Consider the following 24,364-nt stretch of genomic DNA (forward strand, 5'->3'; position numbering starts at 1 on the left):
GTTAGCTTTGAACCCCAGCCAGCCCCTGGCCTTTCCGGGAATTCTGTGCTCCCTATGGGGGGTGGACAGGTGGGTGGAGGGGCCCAGACAGAGGCCTTTTGTCCACCAGGGCCTTAAGCAGCTCAGTAAATTTGGGCCAGGACCCCAAGTCCACCCCGTCCGATTTCCTGCTGGCAACATATGCCTGCCACATGCCTGGATGGGAGTGCACAGACCCCCCAACCCATATAAGACAGGCAGACAGACAGTAGAGCTCCTAGGTTAGGGTGTGGATAGGCCTCACCAAATGCCTGGGCTAGGTCCAGGACTTCAAGGTGTTCCTAGTTTGCAGACAGTGTGTGTCCACCCTCCCTATCCAACCATAAATGTCTTCCCTGCCTATACCTCTGGGGACCTCCAAGATCTAGGGTTCTCTCTCAGCTAGGTTGCCTGTCTGAGGTCAATTTATAGTGGCCTGGCTGTGTCTGTCTATCCTGCACTTTTTCCACTGCTGTCTCCAGGTCTGTCCATCTACCTTGTGTGCCCCTCTGCCTGAATCTGACTTTCTCTGCCTCTTGTCATCTGTCCCTTCAGGTGTCCCTCTGCCTCCATCACTTCCCATGTCCCCTTGTCTCTCTGGGCTGGTGTGCCTGTTTCCAACCCCTGTTTGGGGATGTATCTGGCTGTGTCCACCTATCTGCCAGTTGTGTCTCCTGTTTACGACTGGGCCTGCCTGTTGCCTCTACGTGCTTGCACAGGCCCAACCCGTTAGTTTCTGAGTCTGTCTATAGTCTCTTTCTTCCAGTGAATGCCCCTTTGTCTATCTACCACTCCCCCATACCCTTTCTTTCTGTCCTCTCTGTTGTCTGTCCTTGTGCCTGCCTGTCTCTATTTGTGACTGTTTCTCTTACTATCTCTGTCTGTCCTCTCTGCATCTCTTCCCTCCATCCATCTCCCATCCCATTGTGTGGCTGACCCCTAAGTCAATTCTCTCTGCCTGCCTGGCCCTTTCTTTGGGTGTGGATCTACTCCCTCAGTCTTTCTGTCCACTGCCCCTCCCCACAAGCAAGACCTACACACACCTCAGTCTCCCTCCATGTGGGTCCAGATGAGGGGGGTTCCCGCCTCTCCTCACTTCTCCTCCCCGCCCCCCGCCCAAAGCCACAAGGAGGGAAACAGAATTAAAATGAAAACTTCTTCCCAGAAAAAAAAAAAATCCGCGGGCCAGAAGGGGCGCGAGCTGCGCTGATTGGCCACTGGGCGGGGCGGGGGCAGGGTTCTAGAGAGCCGCGCGGCAGTGGGTCCCTGAGCTCTATCTAGTCTGAGTCCTGCGACTGGTGGAGTTGAGAAGAGCAGAGAGGTGAGGAGGGGGCGCTGGCCGGGGTGGGGGGCTTTGGAGACCCCAAGGCACGAATGGGGGTCCCGGAAGGGGTCTCAGGGGATCCCTGGAGACCTTTTTAGCATTAGTGGGGAATTGAATGGGAGAGGGGTCCTTTGGTAACTGGCTCCCAAGAGTGAATTCAGGAGTGGGTAGGAGTCCTCAGAGGGTGCTCAGGGCTGAGGATGGTGCTCCATAAGAGCCCTCCCCGTCCCAGGAAAGGGACTCAGGACTTGGGGCGGGCGTCTCCTGGAGGCAGTTTTAGCAATGATGGGGGCATAGAAGACAGGAACTGTAGATTGGCCTGGGGATCACAGAGACACCCCCTACCCTAGGAACACATCAGGTCCTGGAAGGGGTTTCTGATGAGGTCTCAGAGACAGCTCCTCCTCAGGAGGGGAAATTAGGGCTCAGGCAAGATTCCTGAGACACCCTGAGCCCAGGAAGGGTCTCAAGTCTGGAAGTGACTGTAGTTCCTTCTGCCAGAAGAAGAGTGTTTAAGACTTGACAGGGGATCTAGAAAAAACCTCTGGTTCCTACAAGGGGGATTCATGGAGGTTTCCAGGGCACTTCTGTCCCTGGAAGGGGGCTCAGTTGGGAAATTGTCTCTGGCATCTAGTGAGGATATTCAGAGTTATGGCAGAGAGTTTGCCAAGTCAGGGGCTGGGGTCTCCAAGCCAGTCCCCACCCCCAGCCCAGTGGACAGGTTGCATCAGCTCTGGGCTAGGCTTGGGGCCCAGGCTTGGGGCCCAGGCGGGAAGGAGGCGGGTAGGAGGCATTGTGAGAAGTGGGGCAGTCAGCAGACACGTGGCCAGAGTGGAGATCTGGCCATGTGGTGAGGGTGAAGGGATGTTGGGGGTGGGGGTCGGTTTGAGGGAGACCTGGCAAGGGAAGAGATAGTACAGCAAGAAGATAGAGTGTGAGGGTTGGGAGGAAAGGCTATCGCAGCTCCAGATGGCCATCTCGTCTGCTGTGAGGTTGCTTTCTCTCTTTATTTCTGTCTTTCTCTTTCCTCCGTATTTAGCTCTCCAAGTATGAGTAACTGTATCTTTCCTCTGATGCCCTCTTCTCGCTCTCATCTCTTCTTCTCTCAGCCTCTCACTCTTTTGAAAAAATTTACTTTTTAAAGGAAATTTTATAGTTTACATTCAGTATGATTTGTGTTAGTTCCAGGTGTACATCATAGGTGCATAGCTTCGTATACTTTACAAAGCGATCCCCCTGATATTTCAAGTACCCACCTCAGCCTTTTACTCTTCAGTTCTCTCCATTTACTTCCCTGTCTTGTCATCCTTCTGTTCCCGTTTCCCTCACCTCTTCTCTGTTTCTGTTTCTCTACCTCTCTGCCTCTTCAGTGGTTCTCAACCTTCCCAATGCCGCGACCCTTTAATACAGTTCCTCATGTTGTGGTGACCCTCCAACCAGAGTTATTTTCGTTGCTACTTCATAACTGTAATTTTGCTACTGTTATGAATCGTAATGCAAATAAATATCTGTGTTTTCCGATGGTCTTAGGCTCTACAGCAGCGGCTCTGAACATGTGCGTCGCAACCCACAGGTTGAGAACCACTAGCAGGGTTGCCTAAGACCATCGGAAAACACAGATATTTACATTACGATTCATTAACAGTAGCAAAATTACAGTTATGAAGTAGCAACAAAAATAACTTTATGGTTGGGGGTCACCACACATGAGGAACTGTATTAAAGGGTCGCGGCGTTGGAAAGGTTGAGAACCACTGGCTGAATGAACCCCTACCCCTTCACCTAGCTCTCCCACCTTGTAGCCCCCCCTGCTCCATCTCTGACCCCCACCCCCTTTCCCTGCCCATAGGATGGAACTGCAGGACCCAAAGATGAATGGAGACCTTCCTGCGGGTGCTGTGGGGTGAGTCAGGGCCTGAGGGGTCTGGGTCAGAGGGTCAGGATTACCTCTCATCAGCCCCAATCTCTCTGCCCTCTCCAGCTACAGGCAGGAACGCGAGGGCTTCCTGCACAGCCATAATTCTGCTCCTGGGAGGAAGTCAGCTGAGTTCATGGATGTGAGTGACCCTACAGGATCTGTCCCAGCTGCACCTTGCCCAGTTCACCTCCTCCCCTACTCTTCCCTCTTTCCAGCTACTCCCCTCCCAGCTGTTTGCCTTTGGTAGCTGCTCCACCCTCTCTGGTTCCTCTCCACTTATAGATGCTCCCCTCCAAAATTTCTCCTAGTTTTCCCCTTCCTGGTTCTCCTTTTCCCAGCTCCTTCCCATCTTCAACTCCTTTTCTTTCCTAACTTCTTGGTTTCTCCCTTGGCCCTTCCTGGGCTTCTTCCTGTCCCAGTCACTTCCTCCCTAGTCTTTCTGGGCCCCAGAGCTGGTCTCCTTACTTGCCCCCTCCCCTCCCCATGTGTTCCTGGGCCTTGCCCCTTACCCACAGTTCGAGGGGAAGACATCATTTGGAATGTCAGTGTTCAACCTCAGCAACGCCATCATGGGCAGCGGCATCCTGGGGCTGGCCTATGCCATGGCCCACACAGGGGTCCTCTTCTTCTTGTGAGTCCTAAGCAGCCTGGGGGGCAGGAGTGTTTGGGGGCAGGCGGGAGGCCTTGGGGCCAAGTCTGAGTTGTGCCATCTGCCACAGGGCCCTGCTGCTGTGCATTGCTCTTCTGTCTTCATACTCCATCCATCTCCTGCTGACCTGTGCTGGTGTTGTAGGTGAGCCCCAGAGCTCAATCCAGACCCCTGACCCACTCCCCTGACCTGAGACACCAGATTTCAACCCAAACCCCCGACTCTGGACATACCACCCTGACCCCAGATCTTGGACTCAGGACCCCAAACCCCACTTAACTCCCTGGACTCCAGACTGACCCTGGCCCTCAGACCTCATCTCCCAGATCCCCAATTCCCAATCCCCAGCCCTCAGCCCTCAGTCTGGCCATAAACCCCATTGTTCAGACCCTCCTCATCCCTAGACCACTACATTCCACCTCTAACCCCTCCCTTCAGTCTCTAGTCCCCACAACCATGGAAGCCAGCTAGCTGTAGAACCCTGAGACCCCCTAGTCCTCAGACCCAAGCTTCTAAACTTCCACTGCTCCAGATCTCAGACTTTACTCCCACCATGGACTCAGACCATGTGTATGTGATTTGCTACCAAGATCCCCACTACCCAACTCCAGCCCACCTCCTACCTTCTCCTTGGCCACAGTTCCTGACCACAGATCCCACCTCCCAGATTCCACCCCCAAGCCCAATTGTAACTAACTCTCATCCCTGGCCCCCATCAATCAGACTCAATTACTCTAAACCCCAACTCCCCAACTCCCAGACCTTTTGGCCCCCAACCTCACCCCTGGCTTCCTGGACCACAACCTGTTCCTTCCTGTCTCCCCACAGGCATCCGAGCCTATGAGCAGCTGGGACAGAGGGCACTGGGGCCTGTGGGGAAGGTGGTGGTGGCCATGGTCATCTGTCTGCACAATGTTGGGGGTGAGGATTCTGGGAAGTGGAGGGATCAGCTTGGGGGAAGAGGGTGGGGTGAGGTGGGCTTCCCCAGGCTGGGCTGGGGAAAATGGGGTGAGGGAAATCCTTTTGTTTACACCTCCCCCCACCTGTACCAGCCATGTCCAGTTACCTGTTCATCATCAAATCCGAACTCCCCCTGGTTATTGGCACCTTCCTGGACATGGACCCTAAGGGGTGAGTGAGCAACACCCCTTGGCTCTGATTCACAGGCCACTGACTCCGCCTGTCAGGTCTGGCTGCTGTCTTCAACTCTGTGTCCCAAATGTTCTACTTTGAGACTGTTGGCCACTTTGATCAGACTGCAATTCCTGTGTATTGTGATGCCAGCAGTATGTGTGACTGCTGCTCTGACTCTAGGAATCTAATAGACGGTGTTGATTTCTGTGACTGTTGTTCTGGTTGATTCCATCTGGTGGCTGAATCTGTATGTCCAGTGTACTCTCATGCTGATCATGCAACTACTCTCTAGCACAGGCGTCCTCGAACTATGGCCCGCGGGCCACATGCGGCCCACTGAGGACATTTATCCGGCCCGCCCGGTGCCGCTGCCTGTCCTGCTTAGCAGCCGACGCATCCCGGGCCCGCAGTGCGCATAGGAATTTGTTCATAGTGTTTTTTTTTTAAACTATAGTCCGGCCCTCCAATGGTCTGAGGGACAGTGAACTGGCCCCCTGTTTAAAAAGTTTGAGGACCCCTGCCTAGCAGATCTAAACTCTGTGGATTTTGCTTCTGTTACTGTTGTATTGGCAGGTTCTCTGGTCAGCTGTCTGATAGCCGACTACAGCTGTGTCCTGTATACTGTAATTCCAACCATGGGTATTTGACAATTGTTTACTCTGACTTTCCATGTTCAACAGATTCTCTTTGATTCTGGGTCCATCAGGCTGGCTGAATCTGTCTCGCTTATGTGTGTGGTCACTGACTCCAACAGTGTGTATGTATGTGTGTGAGTATACTGTGGTGCCAACTATGTATATGTGATTTTCTCCAAATGTATGTGCCAATAGACTCCATCTCTGTTTAGTGACCATTGTTCTGGCAAATTCTCTCTGGCTGTGTGTGAGTGACCCTCACCTAGAACTCTGTACATGTCCTCTGTATTGTTCCAACCATGTAAGCTTGATTGTTGTTCTGAGTATGCATTCAAATGACTGCATATTTAAAATTCTGGATCCATATGCTGGCTGAGTCTGTTCAGTTGTTTGGATGATGGTTGATTCTGTGTGTCTTGTTAGATTTTTGGTTTGATTCTGAAACCCATCCAGGTAGCTGGCAGTCTGTGTACCTAGGTGTGTCTAATTATTATAATCAGCCCCCACTGTATACATGGCCAATGATGCTTTGTTGGTTTATGTCAGTGTAACTGTGTGTATGTATGAGATGTAACATAGTAGGCACTCAATAAAATTTTTTTAAATAAATCTTTATTCAGATTATTACAATTATTTCTCCTTTTTCTCCCCATATCTCCCCTCCACCCATTTCCCACCCCACCTTCTGCCCTTACCTCCCCACCACTGTCCTCATCCATAGGTGTATGATTTTTGTCCAGTCTCTTCATGAACCCCCCATACCCCTTTCCCCCTGAGAATTATCAGTCCACTCCCTTTCTATGCCCCTGATTCTATTATATTCACCAGATTATTCTGTCCCTCAGGTTTTTAATTCACTTGATTTTTAGGTTCACTTGTTGATAGATATGTATTTGTTGTTCATAATTTTTATCTTTACTTTTTTCTTCTTCCTCTTCTTTAAGAATACCTTTCAGCATTTCATATAATACTGGTTTGGTGGTGATGAACTCCTTTAGCTTTTTCTTGTCTGTGAAACTCTTTATCTGCCCTTCAATTCTGAATGATAGCTTTGCTGGGTAGAGTAATCTTGGTTGTAGGTTCTTGCTATTCATCACATTGAAAATTTCTTGCCACTCCCGTCTGGCCTGCATAGTTTCTGTTGAAAAGTCAGCTGACAGTCGTATGGGTGCTCCCTTGTAGGTAACTAACTGTTTTTCTCTTGCTGCTTTTAATATTCTCTCTTTGTCTTTTGCTCTTGGCATTTTAATTATGATGTGTCTTGGTGTGGTCCTCTTTGGATTCCTTTTGTTTGGGGTTCTGTGGGCTTCCTGGACTTGTAAGTCTATTTCTTTCACCAGGTGTGGGAAGTTTTCTGTCATTATTTCTTCAAATAGGTTTTCAGTCTCTTGCTCTCTCTCTTCTTCTGGCACCCCCATAATTCTGATGTTGGTACGCTTGAAGTTGTCCCAGAGTCTTCTTACATTATCTTCAACTTTTTGGATTTTTTTTTTTTGCTTTTTGCTTTTTCGGTTGAGTGTTTTTTGCTTCTTTGTAATTCAATTCTTTGACTTGATTTTTGTGTTCCTCTTGTCTGTTTTTGGGTCTCTGTATAGTATTTTTTATTTCAGTCAGTGTATGTTTAATTTCTAGTTGGTCCTTTTTCATATCTTCGAGGGACTCGTTATATTTATCGGCCTTTTCTAGGATATTCTTAAAAAGCCTTATAACCGTGGTTTTGAATTCTATATCCAGTCGTTTGTTTTCCTCCATTTCTTTCGTTTGTGATCTGATTCTTTGACGCCGCATTTTCACTGCTTCCCTGAGTTGGTAAGGTAGATTTGTGTGCTAGGTTTCCAATATGGCCCAGTGGGTCGGCCTCCCCAGTTAACCTGAGGTGGACACTCTTGGTGCACCCCTTTGTGGACTGTGTGTACAGCCTTGTTGTAATTAAGTCTTGATTGTTGTTGGTATCACTGGGAAGAATTGACCTCCAGGCCAGTTGGCTGTAAGGATCAGCTGTGTCTATGCTGGGAGAAGTTCGGTGCTGGAGACAGCCTTATAGGATTAGACTTGCCAAATTGCAATAGCCTCTGTGCTCAGCTTGGATGGGGTGGAGCCTCAGTCTTGGCTTCCCGTCAGCCTTGCCCTTGCGCGCACGTGCGTGCCTTCAGACCTCTGCCTTCCCGGCTCCCGAGTCTCTGCCCGAGAGTCCAGACTCCCCCTACAAGAGCGTGGGTCCCCAGGGGCTCGCCTGGAACTGGGGTTCACTGCAGTCAGAACTGGGGCTCAGTGCATTCAGGAGCCTCTGACTCCCTTCCACTAGGGAAAGCCTGTGGCAACCTCCGCAGCCTTTGTGCGCACTGGCGCGCGTGCACTTTCAGTCCTCCGCCTTCCCCGGCTCCCGAGTCTCCGCCCGAGAGTCCAGACTCCCCCTGTAAGAGCGTGGGTCCCCAGGGGCTAGCCCAGAACTGGGGTTCAGTGCAGTCAGAACTGGGGTTCAGTGCGGTCGGGGGCTTCCTTCCCCCTTCCGCCAGAGAAAGTCAGCCAGGCTCTCAGCCGCCCTTCCTCTCTGCGCGCACAAAGACCCTTTGCCGTACCTCCAATTCTCTGTGAGCTTTTCTTTTTCCTTCTAGTTGTAGAATTTTCACTCAGCCAGCTTTCCTGTGGTTCTGGATGGTGTCCGTTCTGTCTTTTAGTTGTAGTTTTGAAATTGTTGTGCGAGGCAGCAGTTTAGGTGTTTACCTATGCCGCCATCTTGGTTTCTCCCAATAAAATTCTTTTGAACAAATGAGCAGTTGTTCAACTGATTCTGTATTAACTGTCTTGTCTGAGCACCTCCCTCCAATATCTATAGAGATCCCAGTCTTTGAGTGTGGTTCCAATAGTGTGGCCAGCTGGCTGATTCATATGGTCTCTATTTCTGTCTTTGGTCACGTGGCCAAATCAGCCCAGCTACTTTCAACTGTTCAACAAACCTTGAGCTGTTCAAACAACCACACGTGTGCTTCTGATTTTTTGTCTGACTCTGCATCGTTGTCTGCCAGACAGCCAAATCATCAGACTATTGTTCTACCTGTTAGACACCAGGGTCATGGCTCACTCTGTGTCTGGAACTTTGTGTTGGACTATGTGAGTCTGACTGACTTGGGGTGTTGTTTACCCATCTGGTTGTGTATTCACTTGTGAGTCTGACAGCACAGTTTTGTCTAGCTGTGCATGTGTTCTTAGATGTACCCCTCTGACAGTGTCTGACAGATAGTCTGATAATTAGTCGGCTGTTTCTATCAATCTTGTTGTGCCATCATTGTAACCACCTTAATGACTTCTCACAGGTGAGGTGTTGGCTCATCTCCTGATTACGGGCAGAAATCTGTCTGTCCAGCCATCTTCTATGTCTGCCTGACAATTTTTTTTTTTGGCTGGCAACTAGTCACTATGTTTGCCTGTCTATCTAGGAGCTGGTTCTTGAATGGAAACCTTCTCATCATCATGGTCAGTGTGTTAATCATCCTGCCACTGGCCCTCATGAGACACTTGGGTAAGAGGCTTCCTGTGTTGGTCATTGGATAGTGGGGTTAGAGAAGGGTAGCCAGATTGAGAGAACCCCATTTTCAAGGGCTATTGAACACTAGGGGAGAGCTTTTTCGATGTGGGTTTTAACAGATGAATAGGAGTTTGCTCAATAGGAGTTTGCTCTGGAGGGGAGGCTGGTCCAGGCAGAAGTAAAAGCTTATGTAAAGGTGTGGCATAATTGGGCTGAGGGGGTCTTGAAGGCTAGACTAGGGGTTTAATATTTGCTGTAGGGCAAGCATGTCGAACTCGCGGCTGGCGGGCCAAATAAATAAGGCATGTAGTCCGCTTACCGTGAATTTGACATGCTTGCTGTAGGGGGTCCCTGGATTTCTGAGTTTCTGTGTTATTGCTCCTTGCAGGCTACCTTGGATATACCAGTGGTCTTTCTCTGACCTGCATGCTGTTTTTCCTCATTTCGGTGAGTCTGAGAGAAGGACTTGAAGAAGTGGAGAGAGTTTGGGGCATTGGGACACAGCCTTCCCTGTAACCTCATTTTCCCATCCTTTCTTCTTCAGGTCATCTATAAGAAGTTCCATATTAGCTGTGATGTGGGCCACAATGAGACAGCAGTAGAGAGTAAGAGCCCACCAGTCCATTCCATCCAGGGGCTCAACATAAGCTGTGAGGCCCAGATGTTCACAGCAGACTCACAGGTGGGTATGTAGGTTAATAGGGCTTGCACCACACTCAGGCCCTCTGGAGCCATGTATTGGACATTGGGGGCTTCCAAGTATCTGATATGGAGAGCAGTGGTGGGGCCAGGAGTATGGAGAATAGGGGATGGAACCCTGTAGGTTCTGATCTGATGTACTTGGCCATTCCCCCAGATGTTCTATACAGTGCCCATTATGGCTTTTGCCTTTGTCTGCCACCCTGAGGTGCTGCCCATCTACACGGAGCTCTGCCGGTGAGTAGACAGGAAAGTGGGCATGTGTGATAGGTGGTGTGATAGTCATAATGTCTGACAATCCCTACAGCAGTTCTGGGACTGTAACTTGATTGTTGATTGTAGATTGTGCAAAGGGAGGGGTTTGAGGTGGTCAGGAGGTCTTGGGAGACACAGGAAAGTGACTGTTTATTGATTGGGGCTCAAGTATTTTACTCTTTTAACATCCAATACAGTTGTTAATGGACAGAGTGGGGCAGTAGAGATAATCAGATGGAGGTGGTGGCATGCACGGATGGGGACAGGGATATGACAGGACAAAAGGGGCTCAGGGATGATATGATAGGAGATGTGTGGATAATTAGGTATGGATGGTCAGATATAAGGGAGGGGCAGTGACAGTCAAATGGAAGGGAGAGGCAGAGATGGTCAGACAGAGGAGATGGGCAAAGATGGTCCTATGGGATGAGATATGGATGGACAGAGCAGGGAGGCTTGGCTAGTTACACAAGGGAGGTAGAGATGGGAATCCAAGAGTGTGCCAGCTGAATGTCAGCTCTGGGAGAAGGGGATCTGGAGGGTGGAGGCTGGTTTTGAGGGGCCTGGACCAAGTACAGGGATATGGGCATTAGAATTCTATGACCTCTGTACCTTAGGCCCTCCAAGCGCAGAATGCAAGCTGTAGCCAACGTGTCCATCGGTGCCATGTTCTGCATGTATGCACTTACAGCCACCTTTGGATACCTTACCTTCTACAGTGAGTGGAGCTGGAGCCAGGGTTGGGTGGCAGCTGGGGTGGGGACTGGGAAGGCTGGTGGGGCAGGAGCCTGAGCACTTTCCCTCCATGCCTCCGGACTCATCAGTTTCCAAATGGACGGTATGCATCACACATGTATTCTGTTACTCTTTGTGTGTGTGGGGGGGTGGGGTGGGGTGGGGGGAAGGGAGGAGGGACACTGGTTCTGGTTCTCCTGCCACATCCAGCATCCCTTGTCCCATGTCCCATGGCCCAGGCAGTGTGGAGGCAGAGATGCTACAAATGTACAGCCAGAAGGACCTGCTCATCCTCTGTGTGCGCCTGGCGGTGCTGCTTGCAGTCACTCTCACTGTGCCAGTTGTGTTATTCCCTGTGCGTGGGGACAAAGGGGGGCCATGGAGCAGAGGGACATGGGTAGAGGGTACAGGCATAGATGTTTGGATGGATGTTGGAGATAGGAGTGGATGAAGGGATGGATGGAGGAGGCAGGGATGGACAGACAGGGAAGGCAGAGTTGTCAGATTGACAGAGAAGGCAAAAATATATGGTAGGACAGAGACAGTTGGGAGGACAGGGGTGTGGGGAAACACGGGACTTGGTTGTAATGTCTGTAAGGAGGATCCTTCGAAAGATCAGGGGACTCTGGGGGGACCTTGCCAAAGGTGGCAGCCCCTACCTTAACTTTTCCAAACAAGTCTGATCCCCCAGGTGTTTTGCTAGAATCTCTATGTTTAGTCTTTAGACACGACCTTGTAGAAGCATGTGCTTTCTCAAGGATACCTACCCTGCTGGTTATATCTAGAGGTTAATTTTAGTTCAAGCTGTTGTGACAATACAAGGCTAATGAGGCAGGCAATCAAGGCTTTTTTGGCTCCTATGCCAACTAGCCCCTTAGCCTCTTTTTCACAGAAACGTGTGTCAGAGTAATCATTCATCCATCATTCAGGGTCTGCCGGTCAGCCCCGGCACAGGGGTAGTAGTTGAAGGAAGGAGGCACAGATGTCTGCCTAGACAAAAGAGGGAGGCAAAAGTGGTCCGACAGAGGGTAGTGGCATAGATGGACAGTCAGAATGAAGAAACAGGCTGGACAGAAAAAGGGTTGAGGCAGAAGTAGTAAGGTGTAAGAGGGACAAAGCTCTCAGATGAGGAGGTGGAATGACTAGAAAGAGGGGAGAGATAGATGGAAAGAGGCAGGGATCTCAGATAGGATGGAAGGACAAGTGGGTAGTCAGGGGAGGAGAGATAGAGGAGGAGGCAAAGATTTCAGACAGTGGGTAGAAGCATAGATGGATGATCTGACAAAGAAAAAGGTATGGATTATCAGAAGGGAGGTGGATGCTCATTCAGAAGTTGAAGGCACAGACGTATGGTCAGATAAAGTGGAGACAGTCAGATGGAAGGGAAATCAGGGATCTCAGACAGAGGGTGGAGGCAAAGACAGATGACCACAAGGAGGGGGAGGCAGCATTTGGGCGCTGACTTGTGTCCCACCCTACTCTGGCTACAGATCCGCCGGGCCCTACAGCAGCTGCTCTTCCCAAGCAAAGCCTTCAGCTGGCCACGGCATGTGGCCATAGCCGTGATTCTGCTCGTCTTCGTTAATGTCCTTGTCATCTACGTACCGACCATCCGGGATATCTTTGGGGTTATCGGTCAGTACCCAAACCCCAGTCCCCATCTAATATGGGCCTTGTACCCCAAACTTACATAGACTCTTATTCCTCCTGCTTATACTTCAGGGTCCACCTCAGCCCCCAGCCTCATCTTCATCCTTCCCAGTGTCTTCTACCTCCGTATTGTACCCTCTGAGGTGGAGCCCCTCTCCTCTTGGCCCAAGATCCAGGTGAGTTTTCCAGGGGACGGCTGGGGAAAGGTGGGTGCTCTGAGGATGGAGCCCTCCAAGATGGCTAGAGATAGAAGGAACTTTTTCAAGAGGGGCCTGGGCGAAGATGGTGCATCCAGAGAGAAAGGTGGTTAGTCTGAAAGAATGAAGAAGATTGTCTTAGGAAGGGGCTGAGCAAACAGAGCACCAGCAGGGTCTGGGAAGACAGAGGGGGCGCTCAATAAGGGGCTGGCATAGAGGGAGTGTTCTCCAGATGGAAGGTGCACTATTAGAAGAGAGTCAGGAGAACTTTCAAGGAGGATGGAGGAGAGTACTCCCTAAAAGGTTCTAGGAAGATGGAAGGAAGATTCAAGGCATGGTCTGGATTTAAGGAAAGAGGAGAACAAAGGAGAGTCAGAAATGAATGGGGACTCTGGGGGGGCGGGGCCTTGAAGAACATTCTCAGGAGGAGCTCTGCTGTGGTGACCCATCCAGTCTCATCTTGTCTCCCTCTTGTCCATAGGCTCTGTGTTTTGGTGTCTTGGGGGTCCTCTTCATGGTGATCAGTCTAGGCTTCATGTTTTTCAACTGGGCCACAGGCCGGAGCCATGTGTCTGGACACTGATCGTGCCCTGTTCCAGCAAGACTCCTGTGTGTGGAGGAAGATGGGGCCACTCTACCAGGTCCCTCTTGTCTGGTGTGTGAAGGTGGCTGGTTCCCATTAACACAGCTGTCGGAAGTAGGCAGCCACAGAGACTGCAGAGTGGTCCACTGTCCTCCCCAGGGATGCTAAGCTTGGATCACGGTCCTAATCTCAACTCCACAGGAGCAGGAGGAGGCCAGGTCCTCAGAGAGCCCCTGCCCAGCCCAGTCCTTTTTGCCTCCTCCTGGTAGAATCTGGCAGGATTACACTCAAGGTAAAGGGGAAAATAAAGATGTTACTTGCAACGCTTGCCTCAGCCTTCTGATCTCTTTCTAAAACTTCTTGGTGGAGCTTGCTTAGGTTCAGACAGGGGTAAACTGAGACCCTGAGAGTAGTATTGAGCCGACTCTCATATGTTCGCTCACTTCTCCACTCCTTCAGTAACTTGCTACCCAACTCATTGTTTCATTCACTTGCTCATTTCAGAAACATCTATTGAGAGCCTACTAGGTGCCAGGCAGTGTTCTAGGTGCAGGGGTACAGCAGTGAATTAAGCAGACAATTAGCCCTGGAATTGATGTTCTAGCACCAGAATGGGAGAATTATGGCCCACAGGCCAAATTCAACCCACGATCTATTTTTGGCCCTTGAACTAAGAATGGTTTGCATATTTCTAATTGATTGAAAAAAAATCAAAAGAATAATTTGTGACACTTGAAAATTATATGAAGGAATACTTGAATTTTCAAATTGAAAAGAGCCCTAAGTTAGCCCTAAGTTCTGAACATGATTAATGCACACAGGCATGTGTGTGCGCATGCACGCACACACACACACACACACACACACACACACTCAATAAATAAAATTTCTAGGTTTAAGAGACAATTTTAAAGGATAAGGTGAAGATCCCGCAAGGTCCCAGAGAAAAAAGAGGAGAAAATACAATGGAGACGTTCTTCAAAGAGATGATGAGAAATAACTTCGAACCTAGATTTCTATATCTAGCCAAGATAATCCACATGAAAGCAAAAATATTTCAGAAAATTCATCATGTACATGTCTTTTCTGAAAGGATTATTATAGTATGTGATTCAGCAAGAAGAAAAAAATGGATTTAGGAGGAAGGAGGGGGTTCTAATAAGCAATGGTGAGGGGAAAAACAACATTTATCTAAAAGTTTAAGTTTTGATTGTAAATTTTAAAAATTAAAATCTTAAAGTTCCAGGTAATATAAACACGGAAGATGAGGGGAGGGACAGGAAAGAAGAGTTCTTTTTAAAAATATATATATATTTTATTGATTTTTCACAGAGAGGAAGGGAGAGGGATAGAGAGTTAGAAACATCGATGAGAGAGAAACATCGATCAGCTGCCTCTTGCACACTCCCTACTGGGGATGTGCCTGCAACCAAGGTACATGCCCTTGACTGGAATCGAACCTGGGACCCTTCAGTCTGCAGGCTAACTCTCTATCCACTGAGCCAAACCAGTCAGGGCAAGAAAAGAGTTCTTGTTTTATATATTGCTCTGGCCAGTGTCCTCAGTCGTTAGAGCGTTGCCCCAAGCACTGAAGGGTTGAAGGTTTGATTCCTGGTCAAGGGCACGTACCTGGGTTGCAGGTTCGATCCAGGTGTGTGCGGGAGGCAACCAATTGATGTGCCTCTCTCACATGGATGTTTCTCTCTCTCTCCCTCTCTCTCTCTCTCTCCTCCCCCCCCCCCCCCCCTCTCTCTCTCTCTCTCTCTCTCTCCCCCTTCTTCCCTTCCACTCTTTCTAAATAAACCAGTGGAAAAAGTATCCTTGGGTGAGGATTAACAACAAAAAAGAGATGGATATAGATTCTAATTAATGGTAGAATTGTAGAATAGTTAAGAGCACTTACCTTTTAGAGTGTAAACTTTAAAGCCAGGCTGCATGGTTTCAAATCTGGTTTCTCAACTTACTAGCTGTGTAACCTTTTTTAAGTCAAATAACCTTTCTGTGCCTCAGTCTACTCAAGTAAACGAGGGATAACTAGGGTATCCAACTAATTGGATTACTACAATGATTAAATGAGTTAATATATGTAACACCTTAGACTAACACCCGTTATGTGATAAGTGCTATGTATATTTTTATTGTTGTTAGTAATGACTTAAAAATGTTTAATATTAAAATGTAAAGCCAATAGTTGTTGGCTTCCTTCCCTAAACCCAGGCTTGCAGGTGCCACAGAAGAGGTGAGGAGGTGTTTGGATTTCAGGACTATTTCTAGCAATAAAACTTGATGGTTTGGTCCTCATTGGGGGATGAGATGGCTTAGAGTGGGAAAACGGAAGCCACAGATAGAGAATAAGCTGAGGTGGAGCTTTCTAATTGTATCCAGAAAAGCTCATATTTTTGGGAAGGCTCATTACCTGTCCTGTAAACACCACAGAGTAGAAAGTGGTAGGGCTGGCTTAGTGCCAGTCTGAGGGCATGGTCACATCAAGGTAGAGTGGGGTTGAAAAGCTCATAGAAAAGTTCAGCCTGGCTGGCTAGTAACTAGGCATTCCTTCCCTAGCCCTTCATCCTCGGGGTAGGCAATTACAATGAATAACACCCCACCCTTAATGGTGCTTGTCCTGCTGGGTGTTGTTCACAGACAATATTCGGCAAAGCAAGTCAGAAACTTTATGCTTGGCCAAAGAATGGAGAAGGATAGTTGAATGCCTAATGATTCCTTCTCCTTGATTCTGGGAAATTAGGAAAGCATTAAATGGTGGTGGTGGTGGTGGTGGGGTAGGTGGGTTCAGAGGTGGGGATTCCCAAGAAAGGGTGTGAGGCAGGATAGAAAGAAGTTCAGGAAAGATACTGACAAGTGTAGTGAGGAAGTAAGAACCCACATCCCCTCACTGGAGCCCCCACCTCTGGGCTTGATCAAAGGGAAACAGTTAATGGCAGGAAACTCCTGTGGTGGTCATTGAAGTCACAACAAGGCCCCCTCCCAACCAGAAGGTGGAGTCAGAATTTGGCGCCACAAAGCTTGGAGACAACCCTCCCCTTAGAAACAAAATCCCAAGAAGTAACTGACCACAGAACACCTAACTTGTGGTTTGGCCTATGTCCACTTGAATGCATACTTCTTGCTTCTTTCACAGCAGTGCCCACACCCTGGCCTCTTTCTTTTTCTCTATCTGAATAAACTTGCTTTGTTCTCACTTCAATTCTTCCGTGACATTTTTCCTGGGTGAGTCAAGGACCTGGAGGTCCCCTGACACTCAAAAGGTCCCCCACTGTGCAGGGGTAGGGCCAGCCCCCTCCCATTCCCTTGCAGAAGCTGTCCATAACAGGTGGAGGGATTTTGGATTTCCAAGGGAGCATGTGCAGTTCCCAAACATGTTTGGAACATATCTAGCTACTAGTATACATAACATGTCCTATTTTAATTTTAAATCTCCACCTCTGGATGTAATTTTTAGTATACTAATGAAGAAAAGTTCCTCCAACCTTGGCTTGGGAAGGGGTTTCAGGTGCCATCTTGGATTTTTCCAGTGCAAACAGATTTCTTGAGGGTGGTCCTTGTTTTTCTCATTTGATTCCTGTGAGCAGGCTTAGCTAGCCCTGGAATTTACGCCTTTTTTTTTTTTTTTTACTAGTTCAGCCTGCTTTTTGTCGGGGGATATGTTGGAGAGAATACAAGAAAGTCAGTAGAAGTTTAAAGATTAACTAATGATGTGGTGGCACAACCTGGTGACATGAAGGAGAATTTTTGTGCATTGCTAAGCAAGAATCTGCTTTAATCATTCACCATTGTAAATGCTTTTTAAATTTAAAGTTCTTTTTGCCCCCAAGGTGAGTACTATATCAAATTTAAAAATTCATTCTATTGCAATTCTGATAGTTGCTTTACTTTGAACCTTACTGGATATTTAGACAGCTACCAACCACTCACTTTGATATGTGTGTACATCTTTTTAAAAGCTAAATAAGTCTCTTGCCAGCCCATAACCCACGAATGACTTTCTTAAGAGCCTTGGACCCATCTCTTTGAAATATAATGTCAAGGAAGATAAGCACCCCATTACTCTCTCACCTGGGAGTTTAACCTGGGTGCCTGGCTCCAAGCTATAAATAGTTCAGTCACTTGTCATAGAGATAGTTTAATTTTCCTTTCAGATTAGGGCAATTAGCTAGCACAGCTGACTACTACAATGAATAGGTGAATTTAGGACTTGCCTGGGGGTATTTGGTTCTCACACTTGGATGCTGCTGTAAAGACAGGCCAATGAGCTGCACACTTGGACTTTCCAACTCCTTCCACCATTTTTGGAATGTATGAAACACTACATCTTAAAGTGTGGTGTCTGGTTTCCAAAACAGCTGCCCCAGGGGCCAGATGATGCAATCTAGAAATATGGGGGAGTTAATATCTGTTGGGTACATTTTGACCATTAAGAAAAGAAACTGGGAATGAGCCAGGCAAATTCTCCCTCCTTCCTCTCTCTCACGCATTATTCTGTGCATGGTTTCTTTGTATTGTTTGTTTGGAGACTAAAAAAAAAATGTTTTTGATTTTTAGAGAGAGAGAGGAAGGGAGAGGGTTAGAGAAATAAAAACATCAATGAGAGAGAAACATTGATCTGCTGCCTCCTGCACACCCCTTACTGGGGATTGAGTTGCAACCTGGGTATATGCCCTGACTGGGAATTGAACTGTGACCTCCTGGTCGACACTTAATCACTGAGCCACGATGGCCAGGCAAGGATAATTTTTTAACAGTACAGGAAAACAAGAAAAGGTGCTGGTGGGCCACCAGAAATACTGAGGCACTCCTGGGAGACAGAAAGGTGGAATCAAATTGATAGAGAAATCCAAGGAGACAAAATTGCAGTTAAAATCACCAGAGGCAAGAGCTGTTCTTTGTAACAGTCTTTTTAAAAAACAATCTCCCTCTGGGAAGGTAGAGGAGGGTGGGGGTAAGAGGGAGAGATCAACCAAAGGACTTAAATGCATGCATATAAGCCTAATCAATGGACACAGACACCAGGGGCTGGGGTCATGAATGGGAGGTGGGGGGTAATGGGAGAATAAGGACACATATGTAATACCTTAATCAATAAAGAAATTAAAAAAATAAATAAAAAACTCCAATCTCAGAATGAAAAAGGAGAAAGAGGGAATACTACACTACTGTAAAAAGGAAGGAACTCCTACCATTTGCAACAGCATGGATGGACCTGGAGAGCATTATGCTAAGTGAAATAAGCCAGTAAGAGAAAGATAACTATCATATGATCTCACTCATTTGTGGAATATAATGAACAACATAAACGGGTGAACAAACACAGATCCAGAGACAGAGAAGCATCGATCAGACCGTCAAACCTCAGAGGGAAGGCAGGGGAGGGTGGGGGGAAGGGGAAGAGATCAACCAAAGGACTTGTATGCATGCATGTAAGCCTAATCAATGGACACAGACACCAGGGGGGTGAGGGCATGAACTGGGAGGTGGTGGTAGGGAATTGGGGGATAAGGACACATATGTAATACCTTAATCAATAAAGAATAAAAAGAAGAAAAAGGAGAAAGAGCAGGAGTGGGCCTTAGGTAAGTTATTAGGTGGAGGGGAGCAAAAAGGGGGAAATCAGAGACATCTGTAATACTGTCAACAATAAAATAAAATAAAACAAAATAAAATAATTTTTAAAAAGTTCATTTGTAGATTCTCCTCCAGCACCTCATAGATTGGCTAGAAGCTGCCACTTTCTCCTCTATAATGAAACTCCAAGAATTGTTCTTTAACGAAAGTGAACAATCTATCTGCCCAACCTTCTGTATAATAACCATGAACATTAAAACATTTGATCATGTAATAGGCCACAAATACAACCTTGAGAACCCCGTTAAACGTAGAAAAATGTAAGGAACATTTTCTAAACACAATATAATCAAACTAAAACAACATTTTATACTAGGAACTTTTATAAAACATCCTTAAAGTCTATCTGAAGATGGCTGCTTGAGCCAACTTGTCTACCTCCCCAGTGATCCACTGAAATGACAGAAGAATTAATGAAGTACAGATGTTCCTTGACTTATAATGGGGCTATGCCCCAATAAACCCATCATAAGTTGAAAACTCATTTAATACTGAACATTATAGCATAGCGTAGCCTACCTCAAACTTGCTCAGAGCATTTACATTAGCCTCCAGTTGGGCAAAATCATCTAACATAAAACCTATTTTATAGTAAAGTTTTGACTATCATGTAATTTATGTGTAAACACAAAACACAGTAAAAAACACACCCTGAAAACACAGTACAAGAGTATCAGTTGTTTACCCTCATGATTGTGTGGCTGATGAAGCTGTGGCTCATTGCCACTGTCCGGTATCACAAGAGAGCACTGTATCAGATATTGCTAGCCTGGGAAAACATCAAAATTCGAAGTACAGTTTCCACTGAATGCATATTGCTTTTGCACTATTGTCAATTTGAAAACTTGTAAGTTGAACCATCATTAGTGGGGAAACCATCTGTACTAGAAAATAAGAAATTCTGAAGAATTCCTTTAAAAAAAAGAAAGAAGTTCAGATAAGATATAAAAGGGTGAAGGGAACCAGAAGCCAAAATAAGCAGGAGGAATCACCTAAGAAAATAAGAGTATATCCAGAGAAACTCAAAGCAGAGCATAAATGGATGGAAAAAGCAAGAACTACCCCCAGAACTAAAGGGCTAGTTGGGCCTACAACACTCTCACCAGCAGGTGGCACTCTAATAACCTTTAATGACTGAACTTCCTACCTACTATTTAGGAAGGGCCCTCTAAGATGGGTGTGGGTAATGCCGAGAAAGGAGAACATCAGGGTCTGAGGTACCCTCAACCCATCACAGTAATAATGAAGGAGAGAAGCACATTTGTAGAGAGGGAACTACTTCAGCCTATCTGTTCCCTGGTTAATCACCCTAAAGAAAAGAGGATGGTCAGCGTGTCCTACCCCCTTATATAGTGTCTGAACCAGGTCCCATACAGTGATACCTTGATTCATACATTTTATGAATATAATATTCATATAAAACTATAAAACACGTAATATGTTGCCCAAAGCACCATTGGCTTATGTAATTGGTGCAAAAACAATGTTCCCATAAGCACATGTTTCCCTAAGAAAGAATAAACTTAATAGAGCCAGCAGAGTGAACTGAACTGGACTAAATCTAGGCAATATTATGAAGCCAGTGTAGTTTTCTCATTGTCTCCCATTTTCCTTTCTTCCTCTGTCCCCCATCCAGTACTTTCTTGATTTCTAAAGTCTAGTGTTCCATCAAAAGTAGAAAAGTCATGATGACTGTGGTTCTCATATGTGGTTGGTTGGCTGACTTTCAGTGTAAAAGTCATACACCCCTAGCAGTGCCCCTCAAGCCCTCTGCCTCTAATGGAGAAACAGAAGATCTGTTTTCTCTAACAGTTCCTTCAGGTGTCAGTGGGATAGTAGGGGCTGAGCACGTCTCTGAGCCTCAGGTCCCCACCACCCTTATAGGTTCTTGTGAGAAATAGAGACTAACAACAGAAACTAAATCAAACAAAAATGTACAAACTGTGGATGCAACCAATAATAAAACATTAGAGAAAACACAAAAATACCTTAAAAATGGAGACATAGCCCAGGTTCTTGGATGGAAAGACTTGGCAATGTAAAGATGTCATTATCCCCCAAATTGATCTATAAATTCAAAGGAATTCCAATCAGAATCCCAATAGAGTTTTTTAAAAAATCATGGAGCTTGACTAGCAGATTCTAAAATGTACCTTATGGGTGAATAAAAAGCTGTGGTACATTTACACAGTGGAATACTACTCGGCCATAAAAAAGGAAATGTTACCTTTTGCAACAGCATGGATGTATCCAGAGAGCATTATGCGAAGTGAAATAAGCCAGTCAGAGAAAGACAAGTACCATATGATTTCACTCATATGTGGAATCTAATGAACAAAATGAACTAACACACAAAATAGTATCAGACTCTTAGAGAACAGACTGACAGGTGTCATAGGGGAGGGGGCTGGAGGGATAGATGGAAAAGATGAAGGGATTAAGTGGAAAAAACACACCCTTCATAGACATACTAGACAACAGCATGGTGATCACCAGAGGGGAAGGGAGTGGGGGAGAGGTAGAAGAGTGTATAGGGGGGATAAATGGTGATGGAAGTGGACTTGACTTGGGGTGGTGAACACACAATACAATGCACAGATGATATATTATAGAATTATATACCTGAAACTATATACTTTTATTAACCAATGCCATCCCAAAAAATTCAATAAAATAAAATGTACATGAAGAGGCAAAGGGCCTAAAGAAGGACGGAGTGGGATGACTTTCTTTCCGGATAATCAGTCAATTATGGAGTTGCAGTCCCTGACATAGGGTCATGCTGAGACAGAAGAAAAAGCAGAGAAACAGACCCCCATACAGGAACTCTTTACATATAGCTGATGTGGTCCCCAGAGTAGTGGGGACAAAAGGGCCCATGCACCGTCAACTTTCTCCTTTAAGATGACTACAGAAACCCAGTCTCTCATCCTATCTGCCTTCACTATAGAGCTCTGCGCACAGTCAAAGCCTCATAAGTGCCTTGTGATAAATGGATTGACTTAGAAACTGTACCATCCTTCTACTTGCCTACCCTCACGGAGAGAGCTCCTGTCTGACGCTTAAAATCACTCAATTTAAATACTCCTTTAGCCAGGGGTTTCAACTTTGGCACAACTGACATTCTGGGTCCAATAATTCTTTGAGGGGGTTGCTGTCCTATGCATTGTAAGATGTTTAGCAGCATCTACCGACTAGATGCTAGTAACTTCACTCACCTCCAGACTCAGATAGAGAACAGGTGTCAGAGGGGAGGGGGTTGTTGAATGTTGTCTCGGGGGGTGTAAAATCCACACTCCTTTCCCCCCTGCCATCCTCCTTGTGACTGATTTTATTTTTTATTGCCCTTGTGGCAGATTTTAGAATGTTTACAAATAACCTATAACCTAGCCCCCACTTCTCCCAGAGGACTGCACAATCTCACCCTTATGGTCAGACTTAGCCATTTGATGACCCAGTTCATGCTTTGCCACACTCTCCTTTCTCTATGCCAGGCCACTTGTGTGGCTGCTCTGTGTCCTTGGGTCCTGACATGAGGGTGTTGATAATGTGGAGGAGAGCCCCAGTTCAGCTGAGATGGACAAGAAGCACAAGTAATAAACTGTGGTTGTCTGTCATTTCAGCATAACCCAGTTGGCTCTGAGCCCATATCCCTCCCCACCAGAATAAACCCTGGTATGAAATCATAAAAAATACACTTGCCAGCCTCTTCCCCCGGTTCCTGGCATAGACCACCTAAATCCCTTATAACTTCCTAAGTGATAAGAGCACTATTTGTTCTATTGAGGCAACTCTGAGATGGCCTCGGAATGGGAGCTGTTCACAAGAAAGACCAAGTCATGATTAGAAGCTTAGAACTTTCAGATTCACCCTCCATTCTCTTGAGAAGGAAGAGGGGCTGGAAATAGAGTTAATGATGGATCTTGCCTACATGATGAAGCCTAGATGAAATCCCAATAGTATGAGGTGCAGAGAGCTTCTGGGTTGGTGAATACATCCATATGCTGGGAGAGTAATAAAATCCATCACCACGGGGACAGAAGCTCCTGTGCTTTGGACCTTTCCAGATGTCACCCTATGTATCTCTTCATCTGGCTGTTCATCTGCATCCTTTATCATATTCCTTATTGTAAACGTTTTAGCAGTTGACTGAACTGGAGGCGGGGTCATGGAAACCTTGGATTTATAGCCAGTTTTTCAGAATACAGGTGACAACCTGGGACTTGCAATTGGCATCTGGGCTGGGAGGAGAAGACTTGTAGGACTGAGTCCTTAACTTGTGGGCACTGAGCTAACTCTGGTTAGTGTCAGGATTGAATTGAATTGTGGAACACACAGATGATGATGTTTTAGAGAATAGGTTAGTGTGAGGGAAAAGCCAGAAGTGTTCTGACTGTGGTAGTAGGGTGACACTAAAGAAGAAACACTGGAGTATTTGCCCAGACACCAGGGATGCCTCCCGCATCCACCCCACCCCTGGTCAGGCCTGGCCCAGGGGAGAAATAAGTCTCACGGTCACCATTTACCAAGAAACTGCCTTAGAGAAAAATAATGAGGCCTTCTTTCACCTTCTCTACAGGACTCAGAGCAGGGAGTCACCTGGTACACACACACACGGACCATTTAGAAGGGCTTTCCAAGCTGCAGGTTGTAACTCATGAACAGGCCAATGGAATGCTGTATGTTACTAGAGCAGGATTTCATGTCTTTAATGAATTACAATGGAAGAACATAGCACATTGCAGAACAGAATAGAAAATACCAGGCTGTATCGCATGTGCAAAGGGTCAGTATGGTTTCATGGAGCATGTGGCTTAGAGTCACTGCGAAATGTGTTGTGTATTGTGGGTCTTGGTGAAGAAATCTCAGAAGGCACCTATTGTGATGCACGTACTGCTCTTTCTCGCACATCCCTGCATTTTCCAGTTCCTTCCTGGGAATAGAAATTAGCTATAGACCTGCCTAAAAATGATTGAAACACAAACAAAACAGACAGGAGGGTATAAACAGTCATTTAGGAGGTCATCAGAAGAGCATATGCATCCACATAGGGCATCAGGCTTTGTGGGGGACATGGCTAATTGGGGGTGGACTTAGAGCCATGTACAGGGTGATTTCTGGGTTTGGGCAAAACCCTAGTCTCCTGACATCTCAAAATCTGGATCTGCTTCATGGAGCAGGGGAGGAGGAAAGCATTATCTACCTTGATACCAAAGGCAAGTTATTCCCTCTCATGACTGCTAAGTGTTTTCAAGCCTAACTTTCCTGCAATTGTCTCCCTTGCTGGGCATCCATTGGTGGGTCCATCTTCCCAGGGGGGAAGAGAAATGAAATCTTTCAGGATCTATTTTGGGGATTCTCTTCTGTTTTCACATGCACAAGAATGTGTAATATCAGAATA

The 24,364-nt window shown here is 46.8% G+C and overlaps 1 protein-coding gene across 1 annotated transcript; it reads left to right on the forward strand.

Moving 5' to 3' along the window:
* The first annotated feature begins 1,286 nt into the window (after window positions 1-1,286).
* SLC38A5 (solute carrier family 38 member 5) lies at window positions 1,287-13,651 on the forward strand. The gene is made up of 16 exons (XM_080652759.1): window positions 1,287-1,339; window positions 3,192-3,245; window positions 3,324-3,399; window positions 3,776-3,891; window positions 3,980-4,053; window positions 4,738-4,830; window positions 4,962-5,040; window positions 9,116-9,198; window positions 9,593-9,651; window positions 9,749-9,886; window positions 10,061-10,140; window positions 10,776-10,876; window positions 11,133-11,248; window positions 12,384-12,528; window positions 12,616-12,719; window positions 13,222-13,651. Exons 2-16 carry the CDS (start codon window positions 3,193-3,195, stop codon window positions 13,321-13,323), a joined length of 1,419 nt encoding a protein of 472 aa, XP_080508885.1. The 5' UTR covers window positions 1,287-1,339; window position 3,192; the 3' UTR covers window positions 13,324-13,651.
* Window positions 13,652-24,364: the final 10,713 nt, after the last annotated feature.

Source organism: Plecotus auritus, assembly GCF_963455305.1.
Source record: "Plecotus auritus genome assembly, chromosome: X".
NCBI classification, from domain to species: domain Eukaryota; kingdom Metazoa; phylum Chordata; class Mammalia; order Chiroptera; family Vespertilionidae; genus Plecotus; species Plecotus auritus.

What these genes read in the sequence shown, in the direction of transcription:
- SLC38A5 (XM_080652759.1), top strand. Translation starts at nt 3,193, where the DNA reads ATGGAACTGCAGGACCCAAAGATGAATGGAGACCTTCCTGCGGGTGCT. An exon ending in TGTTCACAGCAGACTCACAG is followed by an intron (nt 9,887 to 10,060) that starts GTGGGTATGTAG and finishes CCATTCCCCCAG; the next exon opens with ATGTTCTATACAGTGCCCAT. An exon ending in TGCCAGTTGTGTTATTCCCT is followed by an intron (nt 11,249 to 12,383) that starts GTGCGTGGGGAC and finishes CTCTGGCTACAG; the next exon opens with ATCCGCCGGGCCCTACAGCA.